The sequence below is a fragment of the Lytechinus variegatus genome, chromosome 6, assembly GCF_018143015.1.
Source record: "Lytechinus variegatus isolate NC3 chromosome 6, Lvar_3.0, whole genome shotgun sequence".
NCBI classification, from domain to species: domain Eukaryota; kingdom Metazoa; phylum Echinodermata; class Echinoidea; order Temnopleuroida; family Toxopneustidae; genus Lytechinus; species Lytechinus variegatus.
In genome coordinates this window covers 20,356,104-20,368,088 of record NC_054745.1, presented here as the reverse complement: position 1 = coordinate 20,368,088, position 11,985 = coordinate 20,356,104, and the positions used below count along the sequence as shown (strand labels likewise).

At 41.3% G+C, this 11,985-nt stretch overlaps 2 protein-coding genes across 2 annotated transcripts in view; one reads left to right on the top strand and one right to left on the bottom strand.

The window, feature by feature from the left end:
* Window positions 1-566, bottom strand: part of LOC121417628 — a 29,926-nt gene extending 29,360 nt beyond the window's left edge. The window contains exon 1 of the mRNA XM_041611365.1: window positions 523-566. The gene's annotated coding sequence lies outside the window, so the exon portion shown is untranslated. The remainder of the gene's footprint in view (window positions 1-522) is intronic.
* A 1,233-nt stretch (window positions 567-1,799) lies between these two features.
* LOC121417627 lies at window positions 1,800-4,794 on the top strand. The gene is made up of 2 exons (XM_041611363.1): window positions 1,800-2,316; window positions 2,871-4,794. Exon 2 carries the CDS (start codon window positions 3,046-3,048, stop codon window positions 4,792-4,794), a length of 1,749 nt encoding a protein of 582 aa, XP_041467297.1. The 5' UTR covers window positions 1,800-2,316; window positions 2,871-3,045.
* The last annotated feature ends 7,191 nt before the right edge of the window (window positions 4,795-11,985 follow it).

The window sequence follows — 11,985 nt, the reverse complement described above, 5'->3', positions numbered from 1 at the left end:
CACAGTGCGCAGTGCACGCACCAGCGTGGTTCCTGATCGGCCAATCACAGCGCGGCTCACATCCTAGTGAAGCCAGACAATAGCGTGCAGCAGGGCATGCCGCCCACTTGCCGAAGCTATATAACCCGTGCGCAGCAGCGTCTTTGCTCATTGCCTGAGGAGGTGAAGCAGCTTGCAGACAAAACGTCGCTTTCCTACTACGTTTTATATAAAATGCATGTTCAAAAATTTTCTAGATATCATGAATTCATTGATTTCCTGACAGTTCAGTGTGTTCTCCTTTGTTTACAAAGGACACTTTGCAAATTTCTCGTAGAAAAAATTATAACACTGATAGATTTCCATTGAGTTTCGATTGATTGCGTCAATCACAAGTCTTAGTAAGACAGGCCCCTGAATTGATCTTCACTGTAAAATAAAGTTGATAGCTACATGGCAAAGACATCATGTCATTTCATTTTACCTACAGCCTACAGCCCAGATATAATAGGGTTAAAATACAAATAGAATGTATTTACTTACAAAGAATGAACTTCACGCAGTCCCCGAAATGCTTCCGCTCCGAGGTGTTCCAATAAATTATTTTTCCACACACTGCGAAAGAGGAAGAATTCTTGGTCAATTCTTGATATTACTCATTTAAAAAAAAAAAAGAAATGACATCTGCATTTGTTAAAAATTGATATTAACCTGTTGGAGATGTAGCTAGCGAATATAAGCAGGCTGGAGTTTAAAAAAAAAAATTTGTTATAGCAAATCATTCAGTCACCAAGAGAAAAAAGGTGGCAATTTTTCAAACTTGGATGAAAAATGTCAAACTGATACAAAAAGCATATTTTATTATTTTCAGTGGTATCGGGAGGTTTGAAGCATGGCCATGCGCAGGGAGGGGGCAGATTTTGAAAACTTACATTTTGTTATTGATGTTTTCATAAAATTTACCAAAGTTTTAGACAAAATTGTTCAATTTTACTTATGATTGATTTTGGAAAGTGCCCCCATGCCAAGCTAAATTGCTTCGCTCTCTTACTTTCAAAAGTTCTTCAAAAAAATTTGCAGCATGCAGCAATAGTTTGAAGTCAATTTCATTGGTAAGATTGATAAGTAGGTTAATAGACTGTCCCCCCCCCCTTCTATTCAAGTCTGAATGATGACATTCCATTTAGATCAATAGATCAATGCAAACAAATTACTGATACTCAAGAAGGAACAAAGAGGGCACCAACATTTGGCCATAGATAGAGCAACACTACATAAATTGAGGATATAGAACTGAAATTGATGAAAAAATGGCATAGAAGCATTTTTTGTGATCTATGAATAAATTTCATACATGTTGTCACAATGCGACTGTAAGTCTATTTAGTGTTAACCCCTAGTAACCATTCAGCTTGTATATAATAAAAGGAATTTGGATGGTTGACTCTTGTCATAGTCCCAGAGTCAATCAACTGTATCTTTAAGTAAGTGATCAAACCCGCTGGGGTGTAAGGATTAGAATTTTACTTTGACTTCTTGACAAGCTTAGGTCATGAGCATTGGGTCATTTAACTTGATATATTTAGTTAAGTTCAATGGGGCTCTAAAATTCTATAGATGTTTGTTTTTATGTATGAGAGGAAAAGATTGTTGAGAATGTTTGAGATGGGAGTTTTGAATAGGTGAAATTAAAGCTTGGATAGTTAAGTAGTTTTAATTGGATATGTTCAGCGTGGAAGAGTAAAGCAGAGGAATATTGAGAATGTTAATGACTTTGTCTTTGTGAGAGTCAAGATGGAGTGGTGTTTGAGTAAAAGCAAATCAGAAATCGTTTGATTCTCGGGAGAGGAAGACCCTTCCACATTTGGTCTTAACTCGGAGTGTGAGGGTGTGGTTCTCGTAGGCCATTACTTTGGGTGAATGTTGCAGGCTGTGTAGTGCAGGCATGCACAGCTGAGTCTTAATCCCCATCGTTGGCAGGCTGGATCCAGGCAGCACAGGCCAGGTAAAGCCACCACATCTGCCCTCATCTCACCAGGCACGACTGTTCCAAAGAACTGGACGAGCTGGGCTCGTACTTCATCCTTGAACTCAGAGTTCGTGACTTGTGATTCATCGTAGCAATCTTGTGGCTCTCAGCCCTCATCATTTCATCCGCGAATCCGGACTGGCTTTTCGTCGAGAGTTCGCTCGCTTTACTTCGCGTCGTCGAAGCCACCGCAGCTCGCTCTTAGACGACTATATTCATCGGACCAACGATAGTCATTGACGATGTCGAAGGGGTCCTTATTCTGAACTATATAAATTATAACCAGATTAGATATACTACGGTCCAGTGTAGGTATTCATCCAAGTATAAACCCTCTTTTGATGAAACTTAATTGGTGGAATTAATAACCAAAAATATTGTCACGTTTGGATGCCAAATTATTAGGCCTTGATTAAATATAAATAAATCACTCTCATTAGATACATATTGCAACATATTTTGTATAGGTTAATTCATGCTGATGCTAACTGATAAATACAGTTTGATGTTATGTTGATATGCATGTGATTCATGATTTAATTCTGATTGTTCAATTTCTTTTATATGTACATTTATAGAGCTGGTCGCTCTGAATTAAATTTATGTTACATATAGATATTGAATGATTGTGTGATTATTGCAAGTGGTAACTACTTTCGTTTCAAACAGAACCAAATCTATTGCCAGACTGGGAATTTCAGTCCCAAGATCTGACATCTTGGCGACCACGAAGGGACTCTCTTGTCCATTTGATAGGTTAGGTTAATAATGAAATGATTGTTATCATTGATTGTAATTATACTTGTATGTAGATCTGATAATGATATTTTGATCTCTTTTCCATTTGGTTGTTTTTACAAAGTTGTTGTAGGTCCAAGGTTGTAGAAGACAGTGGTGCATGTGGAGGTCAGGGCAAGGAGGCTTTACTGCGTGTACGCCTGTACGTGCCAGTGCTGTGTGCATCGAGACTTCATTGCGCTGCGTAAACTGTCTGCATATGGTAAGTTTGTAACTAAACCTGTGGAGTGGCCTACAGTATGGAGAGAGACAAGTTCATTGCACAAGGAGAGAAGTTTGGTTTAGAGGGTGATAAATTGAGAGCATATGTTGATGAATGTGTGCGAGAAGCTAGAGATGAAAGAGCAGCAGCAAGGAGTGCTGAGGTTGCAGCTAGGAATGCCGAGATTGAAGCTAGGAATGCCGAGATTGAAGCTAGGAAGGCAGAATCTTATATAATAGCTCAACAGGATGAAGCTAGGAAAAAAGAATCAGAGTTATTAGATAAACAGATTAAACTTGAAGAGTTAAGGAAAAATAATGGGACAGAAAATGTTTCACGTGCAGGGCATTCACATAAGCCTAGTATTCCGCCCCTCCCTGTTTTTCAAGAAGGAAAGGATGACTTAGATAGTTATTTGTCTAGATTTGAGAAACACGCCATAATTGTGGGTTGGGATAGGTCAGTATGGGCACCTGCATTGTGTGCATTGATGTCAGGTAAGGCTCTTGATATAATTTCAAGACTTACAGTTTCCCAGGCTCAGGAGTATGAAACAGTAAAATCCTCACTTCTTAAAGGGTATGATCTTACAGAAGAAGGGTATAGGACTAAGTTCAGGTACGCTAAACTCAATAATGGTGAGACCTATGTGCAGTACGCTTGCAGGATTGAGAAGTATCTCAATCATTGGATTGAGCTAAGCTCTTATGATGACAATATGGAAGGTCTGAAGAGTTTGCTCATCCAGGAGCAAGTATATAATTCATGTGGAAAAGAATTATTGATGTTCATTAAGGAACGTCACCCCTGTAATCTGTCGGAAGTTCTAAATCTAGCTGATCAATTCAATGAAGCCCATGCAGATATGAGAATAAGGAGAATGAATAAAGCCCATCATCAGTCCAGTTCTAAAAATGTAAATCCTAATGTGAATAAGAGTAATAACAATGCAATTAGTCACACTAAGGCTGAAAAACCAGGTAAGTCCAAATTTGATGACAAGAAGTGTTTCAATTGTAATAAATTTGGACATATCTCTTTTAATTGTCCAAACAAGAAAGGTCGTCGAGAGATGGGAGCCAGTGTTGTCGCAGGCAGGTCAGCAGAAGACACATCAGCTGGAGATGATGCTGCAGCAGGACCTACCGACACTAGAGAGATGGCCGGACACTTCAACCACAAGAGTTTGAGTCTAATCGTGCAGGAGAATCTCACAGAAGATGGAAGCGGAGTGAAGTTGGCATCTGGTGACACTCTACCGGTACTATCGGCAGTGGCGAGTGGATCAGAAGTGGAGATGCCAGTCGTCGATGGATTGGTGAATGGGAAGCCCGTGGATGTTCTTCGCGACAGTGGTTGCACAACAGTCATCGTCCGATATGAGTTGGTGCGTGAAGAGCAGTTCTTTGGAGATAGGCTGACGTGTTTGCACGTCGACCGGACGCTGAGAAACTTCCGACGTGCCAAAATAGACATAGATACTCCATACTTCAAGGGTAAGGTAGAAGCTCTATGTGTACCAACCCCTGTTTATGATCTTGTATTAGGTAATATTCCTGGAGCGAGGCAACCAGCTGATCCAGACAGAGACTGGATGCCAGGAGATCATCAAGGCAGTGCAGTGGAGACAAGAGGGCAGAAGCGGCAGGCGGGACGGACAAGGCCTCCTCTTCCTGTACCCAAGCCACTAGAAGACATTGTGTCAGTGGATAATCTCATCCAGGCCCAAAAGACAGCTCGTTGGATGCCTCTAGGAAAGCCGCTGAGAAAGGAGAAAAGAAGATAAGTAAGGGTGGAAATTCATCTTGCTTTTTCTTTAAGGATGTACTCTATAGGGAATACATGGATGCAACCCCAGGGTCAGATGTTCTGTTACAAGTTGTCGTGCCCACCAAGTTCAGAAATCAAGTCTTAAAACTGGCTCATGAGTCGATTCTAGGTGGCCATCTAGGGAATAAGAAGACCTGTGAAAAGATCTTGATGCATTTCTTCTGGCCAGGTACGCATGCAGATGTAGTCCAGTATTGTCGGTCATGTGGGCCATGTCAACGTACTTCGCCGAAGGGAAAGGTCACGAAGGTACCTCTGGGATCAACCCCTCTCATCGATGAACCTTTCAGACGTGTGGCGATGGACTTGGTTGGACCGATAGAGCCGGCTAGTAGTAAAGGTAACCGATTCATACTAACTGTTGTAGATTATGCTACTCGTTACCCAGAAGCAGTAGCGCTTCGCCGTAGTGACGCACAGACGGTTGCGGAGGCACTGATGGACATCTACTCCAGGGTAGGGATACCACGAGAGGTGTTGACAGACCGTGGCAGCCAATTCACATCAGAGCTGATGAAGGAAGTGAGTCGTCTACTCTCCATCCGGCAGATGACTACTACACCCTATCATCCTGCTTGCAATGGGCTAGTTGAACGCTTCAATGGTACCTTGAAGTCCATGCTCCGCAAAATGTGTGAAGAAAGACCCAAGGATTGGGAAAGGTATCTTAACCCCCTCTTGTTTGCTTACAGAGATTCAGTGCAGGAGAGCACAGGCTTCTCACCCTTTGAACTCCTGTATGGGAGAGCAGTTCGAGGCCCTCTTGCTATTCTTCAAGAGCTCTGGACGGGTGAGGTTGACAAGCCAGATACCAAGACTACTTACCAATACGTACTGGATCTGAAGGAGAGGCTGGAGTCGACGTGTCAACTTGCCCAGCAGAATCTCAGCAAATCAGCAGAGAAATACAGAAGACAGTACAACAAGAAAGCCAAGGAGCGAAAATTTGAAGTCGACGACGAAGTTCTTCTTCTACTTCCAAGCGACAACAACAAGTTGTTGATGCACTGGAAAGGACCTTTCAAGGTGGTGCAGAAGGTAGGACCTCTCGACTACAAAATCGATTTGGACGGGAAGACGAAGACATTTCACGCAAACCTTCTGAAGAAATATTACAGGAGAGAAGAGGTAAGTGCGGGAGTGTTTGATGTTGTTTGTGTCTCTGTAGTGGACGAGGACGTATCCCAGGATTGTGAAGGAGAGAGTGAAGATGTGGACCCTTCGGTAAGAAAAGACATTCTTCATCTCCCTAATCTTAACCCTACACAATCACTCAACGATGTGCAAATCAGTCCACAACTGGATGATGACCAGCAGGAGAAAGTCAACTCTCTTTTACATGAGTATGAGGAAGTCTTGACAGATATGCCGGGATCGACAAACCTAGGTAAGCACGACATTAAACTTGTCACTAAGGAGCCCATTAAGAGTAAGCCGTATCCATTGCCACATGCTCTGCGAGGTAAGGTGAACGAAGAGGTTCAAAAGATGATGGATTTAGGGATAGTGGAACCGTCCAATTCCCCTTACGCATCCCCTGTTGTTATGGTAAAAAAGAAAGATGGGTCTATTAGGTTTTGTTGTGATTATCGCAAATTAAACCAAGTCACCATAACTGATGCAGAACCAATTCCCGATCAGGAAGAAATATTTGCTAAATTGTCTAGGGCCAAGTATTTCACAAAAATTGATTTAACCAAAGGTTATTGGCAGGTACCCCTAACAGAAGAAGCCAAGGAGTTGACGGCATTTGTGACACCAGAAGGTTTGTACCAATTTCGAAGCATGCCTTTTGGGCTAGTTAACGCTCCAGCAAGTTTTAGTTGGATTATGAGAGATCTACTCCGTGGATTGAAGTATGTAGACAACTTCATTGATGATATTTTGATTCACACGGTAAGTTTTGAGGAACATTTGGATACCCTCCGGGAGGTATTCGAGAGACTGAAGAAGGCCAACTTGACGGCCAGACCAACCAAGTGTACAATCGGATGTGTAAGTATCAAATTTCTTGGTCATCGAGTAGGTCAAGGAGAGCTTCGGCCAGTGCAAGACAAAGTCAAAGCAGTGCAAGAAGCTCAAAGACCGAAGACCAAAAAGCAACTTCGATCCTTTCTAGGTCTTGTAGGTTATTACAGGCGATTCATTCCGAATTTTGCAGCCATAGCAGTACCCTTGACTGATCGAACGAAGAAGGGGGAACCACTTCTCTTGAAATGGGGAGATGCAGAAGAGGCAGCCTTCAATACCTTGAAGACGAAGCTCGCTAGAGAACCCATCCTCCACCTTCCAGACCTAGATCACCCTTTCATCTTGAGGACCGATGCTTCAGATAATGGCCTTGGGGCAATCTTGCTTCAGGAAACAGAAGGTAAGAAGTTTCCAATCGCCTATGCCAGCAAGAAGCTACTTCCAAGAGAGCAAGGCTACTCAGTCATGGAACGCGAGTGCTTAGCGGTTGTATGGGGAGTTCTGAAGTTTGAACCGTATCTCTATGGCAAGCACTTCCACCTAGAAACGGATCACCAACCTCTGAAATGTATTGCCAAGTCGAAGGTGGCAAACGCAAGGATCCTGAGATGGGCTCTGCTACTACAGCCGTTCCGGTTCACCATCACAGCGATCTAAAGTGTAGAGAACGTTGGTGCAGACTACCTAAGTAGGATACCGGATAATGATTCTACATGAAGCAGAAACCAGGATGAGTGTTTTTGGTTTTCTTGTAAATACATTTATATTTGTATGTATATATATATATATTGTTTGATTTTCCTTCCAGGTTCGGAGAAACTCACTCCAAAAATTATAGAAATTTCTTGAAGGGGAGATATGTCACAATGCGACTGTAAGTCTATTTAGTGTTAACCCCTCGTAACCATTCAGCTTGTATATAATAAAAGGAATTTGGGTGGTTGACTCTTGTCATAGTCCCAGAGTCAATCAACTGTATCTTTAAGTAAGTGATCAAACCCGCTGGGGTGTAAGGATTAAAATTTTACTTTGACTTCTTGACAAGCTTCGGTCATGAGCATTTGGTCATTTAACTTGATATATTTAGTTAAGTTCAATGGGGCTCTAAAATTCTATAGATGTTTGTTTTTATGTATGAGAGGAAAAGATTGTTGAGAATGTTTGAGATGGGAGTTTTGAAAAGGTGAAATTAAAGCTTGGATAGTTAAGTAGTTTTAATTGGATATGTTCAGCGTGGAAGAGTAAAGCAGAGGAATATTGAGAATGTTAATGACTTTGTCTTTGTGAGAGTCAAGATGGAGTGGTGTCTGAGTAAAAGCAAATCAGAAATCGTTTGATTCTCGGGAGAGGAAGACCCTTCCACATTTGGTCTTAACTCGGAGTGTGAGGGTGTGGTTCTCGTAGGCCATTACTTTGGGTGAATGTTGCAGGCTGTGTAGTGCAGGCATGCACAGCTGAGTCTTAATCCCCATCGTTGGCAGGCTGGATCCAGGCAGCACAGGCCAGGTAAAGCCACCACATCTGCCCTCATCTCACCAGGCACGACTGTTCCAAAGAACTGCACCAGCTGAGCTCGTACTTCATCCTTGAACTCAGAGTTCGTGACTTGTGATTCATCGTAGCAATCTTGTGGCTCTCAGCCCTCATCATTTCGTCCGCGAATCTGGACTGGCTTTTCGTCGAGAGTTCGCTCGCTTTACTTCGTGTCGTCGAAGCCACCGCAGCTCGCTCTTAGACGACTATATTCATCGGACCAACGATAGTCATTGACGATGTCGAAGGGGTCCTTATTCTGAACTATATAAATTATAACCAGATTAGATATACTACGGTCCAGTGTAGGTATTCATCCAAGTATAAACCCTCTTTTGATGAAACTTAATTGGTGGAATTAATAACCAAAAATATTGTCACGTTTGGATGCCAAATTATTAGGCCTTGATTAAATATAAATAAATCACTCTCATTAGATACATATTGCAACATATTTTGTATACGTTAATTCATGCTGATGCTAACTGATAAATACAGTTTGATGTTATGTTGATATGCATGTGATTCATGATTTAATTCTGATTGTTCAATTTCTTTTATATGTACATTTATAGAGCTGGTCGCTCTGAATTAAATTTATGTTACATATAGATATTGAATGATTGTGTGATTATTGCAAGTGGTAACTACTTTCGTTTCAAACAGAACCAAATCTATTACCAGACTGGGAATTTCAGTCCCAAGATCTGACACATGTATAAATCAAGCATAAATAACTTTCTAGTAAAATTTCTTAACTCTGTGTAAAACCTTGGTGACCTCATGTAGCTCTCAGATGGAACAAAAGTAATCAAAATCAATCAACAAATAAATAAGTAGTTTTGAAAATATATCAATAAATTAGCATATTTAATGAATTTCTAAATTCTGTGTTGAAATTTTGTATCATTACCTCGAGCTATCATATAAAGCAAACAAAATTGAAATTGATCAACAAATGAAGAAGAAAAGACATTTTTTGTGATTTATGAATAAATTTTGCATAAATTAGCATAAATAATTTTCCAGACAAAATTTCAAAATTTTGTGTAGAACTTTGGTGAACCTCATGAAGTTCTACCAGATGGAAGAAAAAAAATTAAATTTGGTCAACAATTAAAGAATAAAAAATGCACATAAATGAGCATATTTAATGAATTTCATGATGATCATTTCAATGAAAATCTATGCTGTATCTAATTTGGATATTATTTCAAGTATTGTTGGTGCAAAGTCATTCTCAGTTTTTTTTTCACTGTGAACTGACCAAATTTATGTTTAGCCTTGTTTTTTAGCTCAGAAAGTATAGGATTAGGATTCTTGTACTGTAAATTGTGATTCCTCAAAGTAAATTTACACAAATTCTACATCAAACTAATCACATTACAATCTTGAAAAAAGTACAAAGAAATATAGCAGTGTTACAGACACACCTCGGGGGGGGGGGAACTCACATATATTGGTGGTACGGGGATGTGCCACTTTGATACCCCCCCCTTTCTTTTCAGACCTAATTTTCAGTTCTCTAGATACTTCAAATGACAAAAAGTTCAATCCAGAAGCCACCCCCACCCCGCTCGCAAGATTCCTGTTACAAAACATCTTGGTATCCAAGCCCTGCAAAAATTGTCCATCGCAAGCACCGCATGCGAGAGTTCCATGCACAGCTTCACATCTCCTTCTGCTAGCAGCTCTATGCACCGCAAGGGCCCACATCATACACAGCGCTAGCAATGTACCTATTGTACCACAATCCCGTTCTGGGGTGAAGACACTGCTTACACCACCCCGTTTAGATTTAGCTCCCAAGACCCTGTATTTTACCCCTGTGGTCAGTTCCTTAGACCCCCATTTTAGGCTTTCGAGAGGCACAACCCCAATAAAAATATAATTTGAGTGTCCCCCCCTGGCACACCTGTCGATCGTAAAAAATGGTGGGGGTGAGCCACGGGCGAGACAAAAAATGGGGGCCTTGGAGCGAGCTTATTGTAAAAAGGAGGGTTCTCGGAACAGGCTTCAGAACTACAAATGTTTGTGAAAACGGGGGTCCTTGGAACGGATCGCCAGCGTGTGAGTGCGTATGCATCCCTATGGAACGGTCATGTGTGCATGATGCAGCTAGCGCGGCCTCTGCCGGTTGCGCTCGCGGAGAGCTGAGGCGATGGTAGGACTAGCGCTCTGCGGCCGCTTTTCACCAAAATTGCAGCTCATTGTAGCAGACAAATGCGATCAGAACGGTGTAACGAAAAAGCTTTGGAGCGGATTTCTTTCTTCTTTTTTCTCGATAAGAAGAAAATGCTATGCCTTGGAGCGGCTTTCTTTGTTCTTCTTCTCAATAAGACAAAAATGATATGCCTTGGAACAGAAATTTGAGTGTAAAAATGGGGGTCCCCTCCGTGGCACATACCCACTATACATTGTATACCGAGTGCCCCCCCCCCCGGTAGGATCCCCTCTAAAGACACTATAACACTTGCTAGTGTAGCATTGATCCACAAAGAAACCCACTCCTTAATCCCTTCAAATATCAATTACCTAAATCAAAATACCAGTAGTGGGCCAGTATAAACCAGATTAAGTGACCCTCTGAATCAAATAATATCGAAACCATCAAGGTCTACTACCGGCACTAATTTTTCCCAAGAATAATCGGTTACACTTCGTAATTCCGAAGGTTCTTTATTCCGAAACAAGTAAATTGCCTATACCTCGATGTTCGTTAATCCGAAAACGTAAAAGGGTTCGTTAATCCGAACATTTGTAGCGTTATTCCGAAGTGGCGTTATTACAAAGGTTCGATAATTCGGGAACGAAATAAGGATCGATGTTCCGAAGGTTCGTTAATCGAAAACGAAATAAGTTTCATTGTTTCGAAGGCTCGTTAGTCCCAAAATGAAATAAGATTCGTTGATCATTACAATTTCGGACTAATGAACCTTCGGAATAACGAACCTCATTTCGTTTTCAGATTAACGAACCTTCGGAATTACGAACCTCATTTCGTATTTGGACTTACAAACCTTCGGAATTACGAACCTTGGATATACAAACCTTCGTAATAAGGAACCTTCGGAGATATCTGAACCTTTGGAATAATGAAGATTCGGAATTACGAATGTATTGGAATTCCTGATGTAAAATCTAAACTCGACAGTAAAACCTTTGAAGTCCAATTATCAGCTGCCAAATAATGCATGCATGAGGGGCCACACATCTCAGCCCAGTTTTTTAATTATTACCTTATTTTCATGAGCTGTGATTTGACACGTGAGTGATGGGAGTCTGATTGCCCCGTGACAAACATACATCTCTATGCCCACACATACGCAAAGCGGCGGGGCCCTCTGTGTTTGTTCACGCTCAATGTCCATTTATTCACTTTATCCATTGATATAAGAAGACTGGATGGAGCTCACATGCTGCAGCGCACACATCCTGGAAGCCACAGGAGTATTCCATGACACATTTAACAATACCGGTATCTATTGGGCCAGATACCAACACATAAGAAATAACACACACATGCGAAAGTAAAGTGTAGTCTTATTGTGTGAGCTTGACCCTTATGTCTAAGTATTTCCAGTGGCCTCAAAAGAGTTTTATGTGGCTCAATCCAGTTTTCTTATATCAATAACTTTATCAC

Coding starts and splice junctions, on each gene's coding strand:
- LOC121417627 (XM_041611363.1), top strand. CDS start 3,046: ATGGAGAGAGACAAGTTCATTGCACAAGGAGAGAAGTTTGGTTTAGAG.